Below are 20,772 nucleotides of genomic sequence, written 5' to 3'. Positions count from 1 at the left end.
GGGAAAGAGAAGTTAGAGAAACCTTGCTCTTTTTAAAGTTTCCAAACTCTGATGGGAGAGGTAGCCTCTGAGTATAACTAAAGGAAAAAAAGAGAATAGGAGAGATGAAGGAAAAAAAAAATCTAAGTGGCATCTCATAAGCACATAGAGAAAAGGATGATGCTTTTAGCCTCTGCTCAAGTTTGTACATGGAAAGACAGAAGTAAATCAAGATCTTGTGTCTTTTGAGTCCTTCTGATCCTATGCTATCAGCCCTTTATTCTCCAAACAGCATCTTCCAGCAGAATGGGTTCCTAGCAGCTCTCCCCATTTAGTGCACATGTGGTGCAGCTACAGTCTGGAATATGGTCTCTCATCTTTCCACATTACCTCGTTTCACACATCCTGAACTAAGTCTGCTGGCAGCCACTGGAGCCTTCCCAGTGACTTCAGCTGAGGCTGGACCAGGTGGTCCTGTGGGTGAAGAAGCCCTGCAGTGAAGAGTGTGTTCTACAGCACAGTGTTTTCTCAATCACAGGATGCACACGAGTTTCAAGGGGAACATTTAAATTACATTTCAATCTTCCTCTTCTCATTACAGCTGTTAACTACAGAATTGTAGCAAATAAAAGTAGTCTGGGATATGATGGTACCTAAAGAATTTAGAGAAACGACATAAAAGCAGTAATGACAATAGCCTGTTTAATTTGGATTTTAGAGGATAATCACTGTTTTCATATTTTCTGTTCATTCCTTCAGTGAGCTGCTGGTATGCCTACAGCTATCTAGCAAATAATAAATGAGGTACATAGAATGAGGTACCTAGCAACATTGAAAATAGAATTATGCTTTTTATTTGCTATTGTTATTTTTTAATCCTTCAATTCCAAAGCCTGCAGGGCTTAGTTAAAGCCAAAGAAAGGGCATACAAATAAAAATGACACAGTGTTATTGTAGGCACATGCACAAGTCATTTTCTACAGAGTAATACTTCAACTGAAATAAACTCAAACCCCAAACACATAACTAAACACATGTCAGTGAAATAGAGTGTTGGTTGAGCAAGAGGTGAGGCCCCTTTGAGTGAGTCTGGACAGTTCCAGAACAGGCTGGAGCCATGCAGAGGCACCAGCCCAGGTCTCTGAAGCAGGGTGCTGACACTGATTGACAAATTGCTAAGAATGAAGCCAGGCTCTCAGTGCAGCACAAAGCCCAGCGTCGCTGCTCATGCACCACAGCTGAGCTGCTGCTTTCCAGAGGAGCAGGAGCTTCTCCGTGGCACTGAAGTGTCTGTCACCACAGTGCTCTGCCTGCCTGCCTGCCTTGCTGCTTCTTTTTTTCCTTTTTTTTTTGAGAAAATATTTTGTTTAAAACTACTCAACACTCTAAATATCTCTTTAAGGTACACATCAAAAAAAGGAGTAAAGAATAAATATCTACTTGCTGATGTGCTGTGCAGATGAATACATGCCTGAGTTAGAACTACAGACTGGCCCAGATACAATTTTATTTATTGAACAGGCTGAAAAAAAAAAGAAAGGCCAAAAAGTATGTTTAAAGAACCCTGAAATCCTCCACTCTACCTCCTGTGCAGACAACCAACCAGTAATTTTAAGTAAGATTCCTTAAATTGCCTGGGATTTGTATGTCATAACAGAATTTCCCCCTAAATTCTATCTACTATCTATCCATGCAATTCCAGTCTTTACACATAAAGGCAGGAACTCAGGGAATATCCAGCTTTCCAAAAAAACCAGAGAAATAGGAGAAAAAACCATGTGTGGCTGTTTAGAAGTAAAGCTCACACAAAAGGGAACTGCTGGTATGAAAAAGTGTCAAGAAAAGTCACTTGCATCATTCTGAAGAAAAAGAACAAAAGAGATACAGAGACAAACACAAACTAGAAGAGCGGGAAGCTCGTGTTGCAGTATAGGTCACAAAAATTTGAGACTGAAGAAAACCCCAGGGGTGCAAGACCTTCATGCCTTGTTAACAGGGGACTGCTCCCAGAACATTCCATGTTCTCCAACTTCATGTTAAGTGACTCAAGCAGGTGGGCTCCTGTGACTTGTGGGGGAGACACCCTCCAGGTCTCCCTCTTGTGCACAACCAACAGAGTTCTCTGTCACAGCTTTTGGTGTGACCCCTGCTCCAAGCTGCCAACAGCTGGGCAGGGAAAAGAGGGGACAGTTTGTGCTACACTGTCCTGAGACTTGAGGAAACCAAACAGACCAATAATCAAAAAGTCCATGTCTGCTCAGAAGGCTGAATATGCACACAGAGCTTTAGCTGAGCCCAGAATTTGGGCTACTTATACATAGAACAGACAGTTTCCAGAAGGAAGGGAGACTGTCTTAGGGAAGTTCAGTCATCAGACTGAGAAGCCTCTGCAATGCTGAAGTTCAAGTGCTCTGTGACAACCAGGCAGGGTTCTCTCTGCACCCCAAAATTGTGAATGTGTGCACAAAGACACCTCACCTCCTGCACAGAATCCAATGCCATGTCCCATGGCTTTGCCAGGATCAGGTGACAAGTCTCAATGGTGCACCAGCACGAGCAAAGAAGTTATGTCAAATGTAAGTTAAGAAACCGCTGCAGCCCAAAAGCTGTAGCAGAGCCACACTGTTCTTTCTAGAGGCCAAGCAGGTTATTTGCTGAAATTTTGAGCAGGAGCTAAAATTTGACTCTACCAGCACATTTGAGTTACACAGTGTATTCTTTTCAAACAAGACTCATATCCAACTCCTATTCATACACCCCATAAAAAGATACATAAAAGATGCAGTAAAATTTGTACTTAAGATAGCTGGGTCTTTCAAATTAATCTTACTCTAACAAAATCCATTTAGAATATAATTCCAGGTGAAATTGCATTCATAAAACTACTACCACAACCATAATCTTTTACTGTATTAATGTTCCTGATATCACATACAAGCACTGGCATCATCCTTTGTAATATGTAATATCCTTTCTGAGAAAGACACCTTCTCAAGTTCGATTTATCTCTAAAATAACATCTACATAAATACTTTTGTGGCAGTGTAATGATAAAGTGACCTGTGAGACATGATGTGTAAATTCAGTCAATTGAAGGGCAACAAGCAAAACACTGACTTCATATTTAAAATATCTAACCTAATTGCAGTGTAATCTAGACTTAATGCAATTTAGGATTTTTGGAGGAAGACATTCTCAGTTCAGTCATTAGCTTCAAACTACTTTTTTTCACTTCACAAATCCTCCATACATGGCATAGAGGAGGAACGCATTTCTTTACTCCTTCGATGAGAACCTCCACATATAGATAAAAAATAAAAATCACATATTACACACTTTTTCTCCAAATGCTAATTGCATTTCTTTGACCACAACTCCTTTAACATACAAAAAAATTAAAAAAATAGGGGAGTTTAAGTCAATCAAAATGCCCCATAAGCCAAGTTAGCATTTAGAGTGACCAAACAGAACTGCTCCCCCTACATCAGTGCTACTTAGTAGTTTTCATCAGTACTTCAAATTCAGTTTGAATTCAGTAGTGTGAGGGAATGGGATTCGTGCACACACACACGAATACACAAGTAGGGAATTGCAGTGAGAATAAGCAGAGGTTATAAACTGCTTCAGCAGCTCAACACACTGCAGAAGATGCACAGCAAGGGCACTGAGTGGTAACAGCCTGTCCAGGGGAACAGGGGGCTTGTAAGGAGTCTGCCCTAAAAACGACGGGCCCGAGTCTGATGTCTGCCCTCATAACCACCCTACTTTGAAGGAGAGGTTGGGCCAGTTGACCTCCTCACATCCCTTCTAAACTGAATTACCTATGATCCCTTTGGCTTTAGAGCTTTTTATTTCATAATTCTCAGGGCAGGGAATCCCAGTTTTCTCAGGCACTATTAAAATATAATTGCTTGCTATTCATTAGATATTAATGCCTGCATAGAATTTATAATTTAGCAATTAACTTTCAGGTATGCAAATGCTGATCCTGTGTAAGTGTGCAGGTTATCTCTAACAGAAGAATAAATATGAGCCTTAACATAAGTAGGCATTTCCCTCTATTGCTGTGTGCCAGATTAGTACGTTCTGTCCCCTAAACTTGATACAGAACTTTGGAGTCCCTTCAGGATGAAAAGCACTATATAGACACGTGCATTATATTTTGCAGCTGATCTTCTTAAAGTACTAATCACATTGATTCCATTAAATGGCTGCACACTGCATGGGTTTGGACTTCAGAGTTCCAACATTCCAACTGTCCCAAAGAAAAATCCAAAGAAAGGGCCAAAGAAAAAACCAGAAGTTTTTACGAAGCATTTTGGAATAGTTTGGAATGAAAAATGGTAGCAATACACTAAATGCTTCTCATATGCCTTCTGGCTTGCAGCAATCCTAAATCTTCATGACAGTAAAATATGATTACAAGTGACCAAAAATAATGGCTATTTGAATATTAAGATAAATATATCTCACATGTTTGTTGAGGATAGAATTTATGGAGTTTGAATATCCACAAATACAAAGTATGAAATAATGCTCATGACCTAGGAGCAGTATTCCACCACATAGGCAATGTATACAAAACAAATTAAAACAGATAAGCATTGCATTCTGAGCTATGTGAGCATTTGTGTATGCTGAGTTGTTTGGCAGATATAGGATAGAGGATGAATATTTCAGTACGTAAAATATACTTTATAAACATCCCTTTAATTCCAAAGTGCAAGGCACCATTCTGCATCCCTTGTCAATATACATAAGCCTCATGAATATCATGCCATTTTCCAATTTTTATATCTACCAACCGCACAAATAACTAATAAAAGCTACAGAAATAAAACGGTAGTGTTCACAAATGAACTGGTTTAAATCCTGCATGCATAAAACAGTTCTCTTTTTGTTCCTTTTTCTATCTGTTTACATGGTGAAGAAAGAAACCTCATAATCCTTCCGATATAGCCAGTTGCTTTGATATTTAAATTCTAAATAATCTGTGAAAGTGATTTTGATTTATTAGGGAGATCACCTTCTCCATCTCACCCCAAGAAAGCCAAGAGTATTTAATCTGCACTTGGGAAGAAATTTGGAAGAGAAATGAGCTCTTTAAGCTCTGCTTGCTTTACATTAAACATATTTACTACCAGGCAACTGATGGCTCTGCTCCTCCCCTCGCCTCACTAGAAGTGGCCTTAATTCTCTGGAACGAATACTTAAGTCTTTCTGCTGCTGGGCAGAGCATTTCTTTTCCATTTCTCTGTTGAAGCCATCAGAAGCATCACTGAGACTTTTAACTTGATTGCCTTGCATCTACATTTGGCAGTTTGGAAGCCATCCTGGGGCAGGCAGGTTGTCACTTCTTAGGCTGGGACTGTTTCCCAGGAGCACTTAGGAGGAGAAACACAAGGTAAGGGAGTGGGAGATGCAGCCACGAAATCTAGAGACCACTCCACCTCAGCTGCAACAGGATTGTATGACCAGGACAATCAGTATATTGAATTAATAAACTTCATTCACTGATTCATGTCAAGCAAAAAGGTGCACAGCTATGTACTGTCAGGATATTTGCTTTAGTTCAAAAAAAAAATCCCAAACAAACACGGAAAAGCAGAAACAAATTAAAAGGAATTTCATAACAAATAATAAAGAAAAATCTAAGGTCTATGCAAGGGACAGCTAAAAGACAATTTGCTAGAGTTTTGTGTAATTAACTCTTTCTTTGCCATGCTGAAAATACAGCATGAGTAGCTCACAGTATCTCTAAACATAACAAACAGATGTCAAAGAAATTTTTATTTTCTATCCAGGTTATTACTTATCTTAGAAAAGTTTCAGGAGACAGGTACCAGAATATGAGATTGCCCTGAAGACCAGCATTACTGACCCTTAGCATTCAAATAAAATCATAATTTAGGTTACCACACTCTGCCTGTTTCCCGTAATTTCAGTGGGGTATGGTGTCACTGCTCATTGCTTACACACAGCTGAACTGCCATCACATTTCAAGGAACATGCGAGAAACATACTAATTGGGCTTTCCTTTAGCTAATGACCATTTGTTCAGAGCTGTGAACCCCAGCAGGGTGCAGCCTTTTCCCACTGCTCAGCAGCAGTTCTTAAGCTGGGAGCACCAAGACAATCCTGCCTGGACTGGAGCTGCAGAGGATTTCCAGCAGGTTCCACTCGTGTGCCATGAGCAGAGGACAAGAGAACACCTTGCAACATCAGAATGTCCCCTGAGCTTTGATGCAGTTTGACTCTGTAAGATCCACAATCAAGCAAAGTGAACTTGGGGACAAGCTCTGACTTTCAGGGTAAACACGTATGTGGGAATGTGTTTAATCAGGAACAGTGCATATCCAATTTACTCTAAAACTGCTATAAGCAGTCAGGAAGTTGCTGCCAAAATCCTTTTTAACGGTGTCACTCACTGGAAAAGCTCTCCTGCAGTTAGTGACCCAGCCTTGCTCCTCAAGGTACAAATCTGTCAACACAAGACTTTTATGTGGGTTCTCCAGCATGAATCCCTGCTTCTCGCTCTGAAGGAAACAACTTACTAATTGTAATTATTTCCTAGGCTGGAATGAAGTTACCTAATTCAAGTAAGGGATCAGTAGCAGTAGCCCTGTGAAAGTTTATCTTTAATAAACCTATAATCTTTAGTCACAGGACAAAAAATCAGAAGCAATACTTGATAGAGACGACATTTTCCTTTCCACTTCACTGTCATTTGTTCACTTTTGAGTGACATCTTTCTTCACATTTCATAAATCTTTATCTCAAGCATTAAAATACAGAAAATAACAAAATAATTAAGATCTGGGGAGATACTCTCCAAATAACTTTATGAAATCTCCCATTTAGTATCAATAGGAATGCTCACCTTAAGAAATCAGATACATTATATACAACTTGCTAGGAATTTTTAAAACTGAAGTGTTTTATCTCAGAAATTCTGACAAAAATCCTTAATAGAGTAGGGGAAACTGTAACTATAAAAGTTGAATAAATAGATGCAGTCTTTAATGGAAGGCACATGTGTTAAATTCCCCCAGTTCTGCTGAATAAATATTTCCCTTTACAAAGCATCTCATACTTTAAACTTTCCATGCAGTAATGCTTTTAAATTCGTTAATGAGGATCTTTGGAATTTCATGGTAACTAGAAACACAAATACTGGTCAAAGATGACAGATTTTACTTAGCAAATTCTTTGTGTATGGAAGATTGAAAGATTAAAAGGAATGGGGATATAATTAGATTGTAATAAACATTGTCTTAATTGTATTTTTTAAAAAAGACCTTTCATGTGGTATGGAAATTTTAACAATTTTAGGAGACATTTCAGTCTCCTGTATCTTTTGGATACTGTCTTTAGTATCCAAAAAGTCTGTGTTTCATTGCTAATTAACCCTTTTGATTAAGTATATGAATGACTGTTTGTAATTAAGGGTCTGAGCGATTTTGATTCACTTTTTCACTCAGCATATAAGCAATCAGAATTGTTATGGAATATACAACAAAAAATTCCAATGAAAAATCATAAAGCTGATAACATCTCTGGGCCCCTCTGGATCTGAATTAGGGAAAGCTGCAACAGCAAGGTAATGCTTAGACATCTGTGTAGACTTTTTCATTTCCCCTTCAGTGCAAGAACAACAGGGTCTGGGCACTGTTTGGGTTTCCGGTCCATGACCACCTCTGCGAGGAATTTTGCAGGAACAATTTAATACTGGCTCTGTAACTCAACAGTGGCTGTGTAACTCACCCACTATTCCCTTCAAATGACTGTTGTCCATTCAGCCTTCACAAACAGGGTGACCTTGACTCTGATACTCTGTTCTCTAAATATGGAAGGCTTTCTCCATTCTAAATCAATATTTCTGACTTACTTTGCCAAAAAAAAAAAAAAAAAGTTTCAAACATTCACAGGACACAATGAAGATATATATGGATTAGTTCCATGATAAAGAATCAATTAATAATGATCCAAGGGAGACAGTAACAAAAAAGCAGTTTTACCCCTAGTTTCCAAAGCCAACAAGAAGATGAATTATATCTAAAAATCTGTGTCATTACACTCCCCCCACCCTGATTCAGCTATTAGCAATGCCACATGGGAGCAGTGTAAACCTCCATTTCAGAATCCTAACAAACTCCTATGCAGTGATTTTCTGTCTTAAACCTAAAACATCTTCTCAATTTTTTTTGAAACAAGAAAAGGCACATTGCTACTGCTTTTCCTGTACTGTTATCAAACTACCCTTAAAAAAAAAAAAGTAAGGATTAATCAGAATCTGCAAACATTTTAACAAATTCATATTGTGTTTTTCACTTATCAACAGTAAATAATGATTCATGGCTTCTTGATTACAGTGATACATTTATGGTTCAAATCCAAGGGATTCTACAATTTAAAAATAAAATAAGGAAGGGGAAGTGGAAACACCCTTCTTTTTATAGAACTACTTAATTCTGAGCACACTATCTTCCACTGTGAGACTGAATGCTATAATGCTAATTCCTCTGTTCGTTTGAGAGATAAGTGATCTGTAACCCAGCATACATGCATTTTGCCTTGCTTTGTGGAATGGAAAGCAGACAGATCAGTTTATATTTAAACTGTGTTGACTGAGTTCTACTCTCTGGAATTCCCAGTGGTTAAAACAAAAAGTCAGTTCTCTCATCTGTACTAATGTGTCTCTGTTTTTAGGAGAATCAGCACCTGGGGCATTTAGGGGTTTGTGTTTGTACATGGTAAACTTACAGAAATAGCTTCAGTGCTATTCTTGAGGAACTCCTTCCACAAGAAACTCAGCAATTCTGTTTGATTCCTAACAATTGGAAAATCACAGTATTTGAAGCAGCACCACTTTTAAAATCAATAAACCACCATGAACAAGGCAAAAAATGCTATTCCTAAACTGCTGTTTTTTTTTCTTTGATAATTTGTGCTTTTGGATAATTGTCCTTTTAATATTGCTTCTAACCTAAAATCACAACCTAGCAACCTAGTAATATTTTTCACTACAAACTGATTTAGTTTTTAATTAAAAAGAATGGTTTTAATTACAATTACACCATTATATTCACTTCTTAGATTCCAAAGTTATTATCCCTACTAATTCTTTTCAGAATGGGGACTGCATCTTGATGAACTGTGGTTCTTTAGCTCAGTTGTTCAATGCTACAAAAAACTAATTGAAGGCAAATTAAAACATATGTGGTCTAGAAGAATTCTGAATCTTACTCATTTTTCAGACTCTTAAATAACTTTAGTCTTCCAACATCTACCTAAGAAAATACTCATCTGAAATTTTATAATTAAACAGAGAAGAAACTCATCTTTATATGGGTTCATGTAAAAATAAATTAAAATTTTAGAAGTGTTTATACTTTTCAAATATATGAACAATTAACTATTAGCTCATGTAGTTCAATCTACCCTAATCAAGCTGGAACATTTAAAAAAGAAATACCTCAATGTTTTCTAGCAGCTATTTTGATGGTATCTTATTTTACAGCACTTTGAAAGCAAGCCACAGTCTATTGATGCTGAATTTGATCAACTTGCTTTGCACTGGACTATTAAAAACTGCAAACAGAAACTAAAAATACAGTGGAATTAGGAAAAAAAGCAATGAATTTAGATGGTTGGTTGTCAAAATTATGGCTCCTAGGTCCAGAATGCAGGACACCCATGGCCTTTGAAAAGGCATTGTGGAACAGAGGAAGTGCAAGTGAGGTGGGCAGGACTTTGGGGGCTGTTTCGAGAACCGTGCTTGAGAGAACCCAGAGACTGTCTGACACTTGAACATCTGGGACTCACAGCTGCACAGCTCCCAAAAACCAGTGAGCCACCACAAGAAAATCCATCCCGGATGTCAGACACCACTCATGGGCCACACAAATGGCTGATCACAGTAAGGCAGGGGTAAAAATATCTTTTAAGTGTAGTAGAGCAAGAGGGAGAAAAGCTTCACATGGATAAGCAGACAGCCACATCTCCTCTGCCTAAATTCTCATTAAGGATAATGTTATGATCCATGTCACACCGAAGCCTTTGTGAAAGCAAACCTGCTACTCTTCCATGAAAACTGCTTAACTGTTTAAGAGAGGTCCTCTTTTTGAGTGAAATATTTAAGTGTGCAGTGTGCAGTGCTCATGGTCAGCTCCCAGAGTTGAAAATCCTCAGGGAACAGCTGGGCCATGAACCCTTTCTGCTCTAATCCAGTTAGTGAACGAAGAGGGGATGACGACAAACACAGCAAGCTTAATGTATCATGTCCTGCTTTTCCTTTGGCTTTCAGCAGCATGACTGTGAACTGCTGATTAATGAGACACCAGCACTGCTTTGTCTCCATCTATCCCAGCATGGATGTGTTTTGAAGACAACTGGCAGCCCGAGATGGACAGTTATATGCCAATCAACACTACATCACTGAAAACACGACAGCAGTATGTGCTGGAAATTGTAGAAATCTACACAGTTGGTCACAATTTCTTGGCAGCTATAAATCAGGTAATAGCAACTCAGGATTATTCCAATTATTTTCACTTTCAACATGAAGAGATGAACATGGACTGAAAACATCAGACCCAAATGCCTTTAAGAATACTCAAGTTTGTATTTAGCTCTTACATTTCAGTAACTCAAATTATGCTTGCAATTTCTTTGGGCAAATGAGATATTATATTATATTATATTATAATTTACGATGATTTCTGCTGGACAGCAAACTTTGCTTCTTCTTATATGTACAGAAAAACGATATGTAAAATGAAACAGGCTGAGGCGACACACAGGAATAATCTCCAGAAGCATCGTTATCCTACTGAGCATTTCATAAGCAGGTCAGAACAAGGATGGAAAGAAAGAAAGAACGAACAAGAGAAAAGAGCTGGATAACATAAATTTTGTAAAAACTTTCTTCAATAAGAATGGCTCATGATACCTCATAACTTGTGCCCTGAACAAGTCCCCATATTCATTCCTTAAGATCTTTTAAAAAGCTGTCTAAGTAAGGACTTTTAGTGAAAGGAGGATGTATCAATATTCAGCATCAGTGTGTATTCATCCTCAGTGAGCAGTTACTGCACAGGAGAGAACTGACAGCTTAAGAGAAGGCTTTCAATAGTTTCATTTTTCCCTGAAGCCCTAAATAGATCACACAGCAAAATCCTGAACTGACACCTCAGAGGTACTACAGAGACCATTTTTTCCTTTTTATTTCTGACATTAATATTTTTAATACAACGTTAAACTAAGAAAATATTGAGTAGAGAATTTCAAATGCGTTAAATATCTTAGGAAAACAAGTTTCTAACTTCTAATGCATCCTACTGTTAATTTGATACTAAATTGGCAAGAACCTGAAAAAAAAAAGTTTGCAAAGCTTTGCACCTGAAATATTATTCCACAGTTTGCAGCAGTCAGGCAAAACACGTTTGGCTTTATTTGCATCTTCAAGCATGAAAGATTATGTGAAACTGATACTGAAAATGCAAGAATGATACCTTGAGAATGTATAAGAAGAATGGAAGTGATCAAGAAAAGGTATCTTTAACAGGAACACGAACAGCAGGTCTCAAAAGGATGGGCAGGTATTGTTCTCCTTTGTATTCCTTTCTTAGTAAGTATAAATATTACACATATGTATATACATATCTATTTCTCAAGATCCAGTACTGCCTTTCTATCTCTATACAACCCATGTCACTGACCTCTTACAAGCATTCCCATGTCTTTGTTTTGTTTCCAGCAACACTGTGTAATTCAGTCACTTGCTGAAGCTCTGCTTGACACCACAGGGTACAAAATAATACAGAAAATATTATCTTCAGGAGAAGAGAAGATTGTCTGACTCTGGGAATACTGCTATGAACAGCATAATCGGCTCTGCCCTTTCAAAAGTCAGATCAGCTCGCTGATTGATTGCCCTCCCTCTCTTTTTGTGGTCTTTTAAGAGTTCAAGAATTGGCCAGAAAATCAATATAACTCATGAAGAAGCCCCTCCAAAAGGAGAAAAAGAAATGTGGTTTTAGTTTGGGAAACTATTCACCAGTATCTTCTGGGTGCACCTTTGAAGTACCAGACAAAATGCAGGAAGTTATGCTGAAAACATACTCATTAAATTTTTTGGGCTAGAAAGGAAAGAAATAAGGTCATGTTCCACAAATATCCTGTAAAAAGAGAAAGAAAAAAGCCACTCAAGTGTTCTGATACCAAGCTGTGACATGTTTCAATCATTTACAGGAAGCCCTCAGCAAAGAATGCAAACAGGAAAGTTCTTCCTCATGAATAAGCTTGCCTTTCAGCCAAAAAAGATCCCCAGCTGCCCCTGAAAATTCTGCAAACGAAAAGGAATTCTGTTTCTAAACTCCTTGAAAGTCAAACCACTCTCACTATACATAAATCTCTACACAGAATATTTTCTTCCAAGTATTCATAATCAGCTACCTTGCTTGGCTGTGATAAAATTAAGTGGTTGCATATTGCAGTTCTGGATTCCTTAGTGCCACAGAAAGAGTTTAGAAAGTTTACTCATCCCTGATCCACAAAAGTAGCCAGTATTATTTCAGTGCTGGGCATAGGAATTTGCCAAGTTACAAACCAGAACCAGAAATCCCAAGTAAGAGCCATCTACATAGTATGGAACCTGGGGACTCTACAGCCAGGAGATTTTATTCAGAAGTTTTCGAAATGAAATAGAAGATGACAAAGATGAGACAACCAACAAAGCACCTCTGTAGCGAATGTAGCTGGGATAAATAAGAAGCATCAGCTTTCCAGGAATAAATTTATTTACCAGATGTTTCTTTACCAAACTTGCACCTTTACTGAAGCACAGAGATGCTGGACTAGATGACCATTTATATAAGTGACAAGTACCTTTCCTTGGCTTTGGTTATAAAATGTAACATGACATAACATATGTTACCAAAATTCCACCCTATAAGGAAAATTTCCACGTTTTGAGTAGAATGTTCTACTTTTTGTGTTTGACGCAAGTGAAAACGTGAGTGATGTGCAGTGAGTGACAGAAATCATTGAGAATCTCTCCAGTTGCCTCATGAGGTACCTGCTGCTCTTCTGCTTTGCTGAAGAGGCACAGCGGGAACAACCCCTTAACTCCAATGAAAGCTTGGCACCACATACCTAAAAGGCTGCATCACGAGAAATCTGCTTCCAGGTGTGAAAACAGTGGGATAACCATGTGATACAGGTGATGAACTGGAATCTGCACGTTCAGGAACAGCAAACATCTCGAACATTTTTGGTCATGTCATCATATATATATATATTACCAACATATCTCTATAGCAGCAGTAATGAAAAGTGGTCATGACCCAAATAGACTATGCATTTTTCAAATGAAATGAAAAAATGTGTTACTCCCTCCTCAGAACATGCAATCTAAATTCCTGTCATCATTGTTAGAGGGTTTTTTATGCCTTGATAGGTTATAAACTGTTACAGATTAATTTTAAGTTAGAAATGCATTGGAGAAGTCTAATATATCTAGCTCCTTCTAAATTGCTCTTTGTCAGATACGATGGCTTTCCACTGCCTCCTCCCACACACTTTCCATCTCTCCTGAAAATTGCCTCATCTTTGAATCATTACCGTTGTAATTACAACAAGAGAAATCAGTAGTAGAAGAAAAAAATCTTTGACACAAAGAGCATTATCATGGGACAAAAATATCTTGCTACATCCAAAGATAACACAATGCCGCATTATTCATGTTTCTATTGATTATTGAGTCCATGATAAGGTAAAGAACTCAATCTTTACACTTGTGGTATTCCATCGAGTTGATAGAAAATATAAACATGTCTAAAAGCTGGAAAGGTCATCCCAAAGCACTTGGGGGGAACAGTTTTTAGTAAACAATTTCTTATTAAAACCAGAGGTGGAATATGGTCCACCTAGTGTTCACCTTTAAAGGGAGAGTATTTAAAGTATTTACCTACTGGGTGTAAGTTTGTTTGGATGTTTCAGAGTGGCTCAATATGCACACTGACAACCCATTGCTCTGCAAATACAGAACACATAGACTAGTCTCCTTGGCTGGATAAATTATCAATTCTACTTCCAACAGTGGCATTGGATTCTTAAAGGGAATGACAGTACAACTCTTAAGGGAGGCCATTATAAAATAAAGTCCTTAGAAGGAATGCTTCCTCTTAAGCTCATTTAAGAGACAACTGGAAGAGAGTTCATAGAGTGCAATGATTTCCTGGTGAGCCTGCTGCCCCAGGGCAGGATGAATTACCTCTGTTATTCCTGACAGATCTTTGTCTAAATGCTCGATAAAAACTTCATTGATGAGGAATTCACAACTTGCTTGGACAATCTCCTTTAGTTTTTCATTTACTGGTAACATGGTTTTTCCTAGAATCTAACACAAATATCTTGCACTGTAACTTAAACTTCTTAATCACCCTGGACACAGAGTCCTTACTTTTTCCTGTACATTTTTATGCATCTGTAAATATTAGGTTATTTTCCGCCATGTAGGTGACAGAATCCTAGCTTTTCTCAAATCTTTATTCAAGGCCCTGAAAACACAGAAGATACAGAGCTAATATGATTTCCAAACCCCTTCTTTACTAAGGAACTTGTCCTACAGTTTTGAGAGTTTTACTACAGGGGCCAAGGACTCAGTGGGGGAAAGTGAGTGGCTGATCCCTGACTGGAGTTAGATTTCCGAAAGCAGTACCAAGGCCAGGAACAGTGTGAGGTTTATGGCCGGACTCGATGATCTTAAGGGTCTTTTCCAAGATAAATGAACCTAAGCAGAGCCTGCAGAGAGGGACACATCACCTGTTTGTGTTTTGGCAGGCAGGCAGGTGGAGATCCAGCTTCAATGTCTGTACCAGGGCTACAGCTCATTTGCATAGAAAAATAAAGAAAGGAACATGAAATGTAAGAACTGTCTGGATCAAAATCTGCAGCAGAGTATCCATATTACTAAATAGCCTTGAGAATAATCTTTGCCCACTTTCTGTCTAAAAAGGAGTGCTTAACCTACATCTGATGGAGGACATGAGCAGACAAGAGCAAGGCTTGGGAATATGACAGGCAGCCACAAAGAAAACCTCATGTATCACCTTCTGGTCAGAGATCACCTTAAAAGATCCATTTGCAGACATTTAAATTTTACTTGTAAATATTTAGGATTCATTCCTGGTTTCACTGGTCTCCCAGTGAGATTTTTACCAATAACTTAATAGGAGTCCATGCTGCAGGGATATGAACTACAGATGGAATTACACTTTAAAAATGGTATTTCTGACTGTTTCATAAGATCTCCATATATATCACACTGTCCTTGGAATATTATCTTGACAGTTTATATGCAGAACACCCTCTGCAAGCATTTAAAAACAACAGTTTTAAACATCCAGATATTTTCAGTGAAAGTAACAGATCTGTTTTATAACAGCATGCTTTAACAACACTCAGATGATTCAAGAAAAGCTAAGATCTCCATCTTAAATTTCTGTCATGAAATGGGTTCAAGATTAACAACTTCTATACCTTTCTTTCACTTTGTTATTAGTTTTCCAATATTTTTTCCCTCGTCTAGATTACCCTCTATTATTTAGTTATAACTTCCTCCATAATTGCAATCAATGAATAGTAATCACTTAATAAACATATCCTGACAGGTCTATTTTTGCACTGGAAAAAGATTAATTTTCTTTATCACCACTCCAGTAAGCAATTTCTTTTCTTACCTGAAGTAGCAAAGTGAACTGAAGTTCTGGTCTGCTAGGAAAAGCATCTGAGCAAGACCAGACACCCAGTCCTTTCACTTTTATATTATTTGGATATAGATTTATCAAAATCTGTGTAACTTGGAACATGCATGTGTTTTTATTTGCATTGATTCTTACACATAATTCTATTGCACACAGCAAAAGCTGCTTTGCACTGTGCTAACACTGAGCTCACACTGTGGTTCTGCGAGGATTTTCTGAGTGCTTTCCTTAAACCAGGTAATTCAGAGAGAAAAAAAGCAGTTCTACTAAAACTTTTGAGCTTAGATACTCAACAATGAAATGATAAGGAGTGCACATTCTGTCAAACATCTATTAAAGCCTAATTTGATATTAAATAGAATAAAATATCCCGAATGAACTTGGATACCTGCAGGTTACTATGATGTTTTCTTTTCCACTGCCATGTAAATATAACACATGAAACTGGTAAAGAAGCACAAAGAAAATGGTTTTTATATAGAAATCTCCTTCTCTTCCTCACAGATATTTATTCCAAGTGGACTTGCCCTAAAGTCACTTGAATCAAAGCCAAGTTCTTCTGCTGACTTCATTTCAGACTAAGTGTAACAAAAATGGAAATTCAGAGTAAATAACCTCTCCTACAGGATTTGCATTTTCTGCCTTAGGACAAACTGACTGTGCAGTTTGTCAGGTACCTTCCAGAAAGGATTATTTGTGGCATTTTTTTAGGTGGACACTCCTCAGTAATTCTGACATTAAATGGTGTGTCAAACTTTCAGCTGAAAATGAAACCATAAAGGCAATACTCTAAATTACAGTGAGTTTCTGTAAAATTTAACTGCACTTTAGTTCTTCGCAGCAGTGTTTAAAACATCTTGAGCAACTCATCGTTGTACCAAACTATCAATTCACTATAAGCACAAAATTTCCAATGGTAACTTCTAGCATTTTTTGTACCAATACTGACAAAAATCACTTTTACCATCCTTTTCCTCTGAACTCTGTGTTTGCCCCATGTAACACAAACCAGTGGGGTCATGCTGAGTTATTCCTCTGAACTCAATGACATTCCTGGCATCAGCCTTTATGCTTTTGTAAATGGCCTCAGGAAATGACCATGTTAAAATTCTTACTAATACAGGCCTGTCACAAGAATATCTGTCTGCATGCAACAGACAACTTCTGACTGCACAAATTTAAACCACGATAACTAGAAGGGCATATCTGAATTTTTTGCACTAGTTTCATCTTTGCCACAGGCAGGACCACACTAAGTTTCAAGGAAATCTTTCTAATATGTACCAAACAAAAAAAGCTTATGCATATTTTAATCACTTTAGAAGTATCACCCTTCCTCTGGAAAGAATTGATTATATACATCAATAGCAAGGAAGATATCTTGTTCAAAGCACTGAAAATTAGACTTAAAATCTCACTTCAGAGTTCAGTAGTTCAGCTTGCAATTTTCAGAATACTTTTGAGATCTTGGTAAAAGGCATCTTTTTGTCTGCACAGTAATGAAGACTTTACATACACTAATTACTTCTAAACATTGGCACATTACTAAGAGATTATAAAGCAAAACAAATTTTGTGCAAAGCATCAACTTCTGAAATAAGCAATTATTACAGAATTTAATGAAAAAAATACATACTAGGCATTTTGTAAAGACCTGGGAAGAACTTAATATGAAAACAAAATGCCTGGATTAATCTAGCAGAGGTATGTTGGTATGATGGAAGATTGAAAGCAATTATGACAAAAACACTCTGCATCTGTGCTGGTCACAAAGTGTTCAGTCATAAAAGCTTTGATTTAAATCATATTAGCACAGTGTGGTGGAAGCATGCAGCACCACAACATCAAAGGATATGCCCCGAAAATATGTATCAATTTTTCTTTTTTTTTGACTCTCCAATGAGAGTACACTTTTAGTTTCCAACTCATGTGTGTATCAGAAATGGTTTATATATCCAGAGAGAAATCAGAGGGGAATGAAAAAGAAAAACAGCTTGAGGGATGCAAGAATCTCACCATACTTTTAAGTAAAGAAATAACAATTCACTTGTAATAGGACTGTCCCATTAAGGTCCCTGATTGCCATGAAAATCTCAAGTGATCTACTCTTTTCTTTGTTAAATTCACCACCTTAAGATAAGGAAAACAACACGACTTTGGATTTGGACTCACCAGATTTCTTCTAAGGTATATTTCACAGCTCTCCAAAAATTCTCTGGAGAAAAGCAGACTTGCCTGTACCTCACAGGCTCAGTAGATGGGATACTCTTGTTCCAAATGAATTTGCTCAGATTTCTCAGAGGGAATGTGGTCACTGAGAATTTCCCTTTTTTGATTACAGCTCAGGCAAAATAATAGTTTTCTCCTTTGCTTTGAGTCACTTTTCAAAACAATCCAAATAGACTGTCTGACTGCTTGTAGAGACAAAATAAACTTAATTTAAGAACAATTAATTCCTCTTCAGAGTAAATTTTCAAGCACGGTAATGGAGAGGATAGAACATCATCGCTTTGTGTAAATATGATCCTTTTGAACTTCCCAGGCTGACAGAGCCCAGCTGAGATTGTGATGCTGATGCTGCAGTGAGCAGCAGGCTCTTAGGGAAGGGGCTCACAGCAGCCCACGGGCCCTCCCATGCTGGCACTGTCTCCATGCAAACACCACGGCCACTGTCACAGCACAGCATGGGACAGTGGCAGGGAGCTGTTCCTGTACCACCGGGAACACACATTCCCCCACCACCTGACCCCTGCTCTGGGTGGTGCTGGTGGGGGTGTGTTTCAGATGTCCCCTCATGCAGTCTCTGTCTCAGTGTAACCACCCCGGCCACTGTCACAGCACAGCAGGGGACAGTGGCAGGGAGCTGTTCCTGTACCACCGGGAACACACATTCCCCCACCACCTGACCCCTGCTCTGGGTGGTGCTGGTGGGGGTGTGTTTCAGATGTGATGTACAACAGCAGGAGAGCACTGATGCATCAGACCAGGAAATTAAAAAAGAGGCCATTCACACAAAGGCATGCTTAGTTAAGTCTGAAAATCATTCAGGCTCAAATGATACTGAGATGGACCATTTGTTACATCTTTACTTACTAATGTGGAATTTGTTGGGGTTTTTTTCCTCTACAAACTGGTTTGTTACTGATTTGAAATGATTCCAAGAGCCTATCTGCATTTCTCCCAACACATTTTGAGTCAGGGTTACTACCTGAGAGCACGTGGGTCCTTAAGGGAACAGCCTATTACAGTCCACGACAGTAACTATGTCTCTACGATTTATGAAAAGAAAGCAATATGTGCCTGTTTCGGTGCCTGTCGTTTGCCTACCAATGGTGCAGTGCTCCCCATTCCAGCCCTCTCTGCATTCACACTTCCCATCTTTACAAGTCCCGTGCTCCGTGCAGCGGGGGTGGCACACACGCTGGTCACAGGCCGCTCCTGTCCAGCCCTCCTCGCAGCGACAGGCTCCGCCGATGCACACGCCGTGGGTGCCACAGTCCACGGAGCACACTTCTAGGAGAGAGAACAGGAGTTACAGCCAGCCCTGCGCCCGGAAGGGAAAGGGAACACAACAGCAATGCTTTTGCTCAAAACTACAGCCTCTCAAAAGCTGGCCTGCTCATACTCTGATGAAGACCGGCATTTAATTTTTATTTCAAAGCAAACTAAATTCTGTTTAAAAGTTGTTTAGAAAAAATCTGCTAATGTATGCTGGACAGACCTGTAGAGCTGCATCCTCCACGCAGATACAAACACATGTCAGAGGTGGTGTCCCCAACACCTGCCAACAGCAAAGGAAGGGAGCAGGTGGCTCTGCTTTACTCAAACCTGGACCTCGGGTGATTTTGACAGATATTGATTTGCTAAGAATAAGACTGAAACTCACCTAAAACTCATTTGGCAGAGAATGGCAGCAATTCAGGGTCATTTAGAATGATGGGTAGAAGTTACTTTCCAAGGAGAGATTTTAGATTCCTATTACTAACATGGTCAGTTATCCAGTGTCCCACTCCAAAAATTCTACTGCTCTCTGCTAGCTGAAATTGCAGATAAGCAGAAGGGTCTTTTGCCCCATGCATCACCAAAGAAAGTGGCAGTGAAACTCTCATTCATGAATTTTCTGACTGCTTATCCATGAAGCAGAAAACACATCTTGATATTCATGTCACTGGTGGGGTATTCTAGCTGATCAATCTTAGAAAATAACTGAGTAACTGTGAAAAAGGTAAATATTATTTTGAGAGATTCGGTTTTGACCTACAGTACCATCTCAAGGTTCAGCTGACAACGTAAAAGCAAAATTCCTTGTATTTTTTTCCCGTAAATGATGGACATTTTCATTTACAGTTGGGAAACAGAAGTACACTTACGTAACTTTTTCACGCTAAAAGAGAATCAGTGTTAGAACAAAACACAAACTCCTAATCTGCACCCACCTCACCCTCAGCTGACAGTCCCAAATTAAGAATGTCATGAAAATATATATAGAGATACATACACATCTCTTCCCAAGAAAATTAAACAAGACCAAATGTTTAACAAAGACAACTTTCTAAATCGTTACTGCAGTTCGCAACAATCTTGGAAAATCAGGAAAAACCTCCTTACCAACGGAGCAGTCGGGGCCCATCCAGTTGGGGTCACAGCTGCAAAGCCCCGTGTCAGCCAGGTAGGAGCCGTGCCCGCTGCACTGGTCAGGGCACTGGGCTCTGGGCAGCTCACAGTTCACTCCTCCCCAGCCCGGGCTGCAGAGACACTCCCCGTTCACACACACCCCGTGGTTGGAGCACGTCGGGTCTAAGCAATCCACTACGGGAGAAAACAAAAACAATGCAGAGAAGGGTCACTTCACACAAGGGGATGTTTGGAAAACGTGCTCTGAAAAGTCTGTACCACGGTGATAAATAAAGCAACTTGAGGTAGTTCTCCGAGTCATATTAATACCTGGTCTGAGAATTGGAAAGTGAAGTCATTTACATTTTACATTAAGTAAATCAAGCAGGGTTTGACTGTGCAATGACAGCTT

The 20,772-nt window shown here is 38.8% G+C and overlaps 1 protein-coding gene across 1 annotated transcript in view; it reads right to left on the bottom strand.

Annotated features, from left to right (window-relative positions):
- Nucleotides 1-20,772, bottom strand: part of TENM2 (teneurin transmembrane protein 2) — a 618,654-nt gene that overhangs the window by 56,054 nt on the left and 541,828 nt on the right. Inside the window, 2 exon segments of the mRNA XM_017726535.1 lie at nt 19,047-19,259; nt 20,355-20,555. Of these exon segments, the coding sequence (XP_017582024.1) occupies nt 19,047-19,259; nt 20,355-20,555 (414 nt within the window).

Source organism: Corvus brachyrhynchos, unplaced genomic scaffold (assembly GCF_000691975.1).
Source record: "Corvus brachyrhynchos isolate BGI_N302 unplaced genomic scaffold, ASM69197v1 scaffold262, whole genome shotgun sequence".
Classification (NCBI taxonomy): domain Eukaryota; kingdom Metazoa; phylum Chordata; class Aves; order Passeriformes; family Corvidae; genus Corvus; species Corvus brachyrhynchos.
Note: the sequence above shows the minus strand (reverse complement) of the source record. Positions and strands in the feature narration are given on the sequence as shown.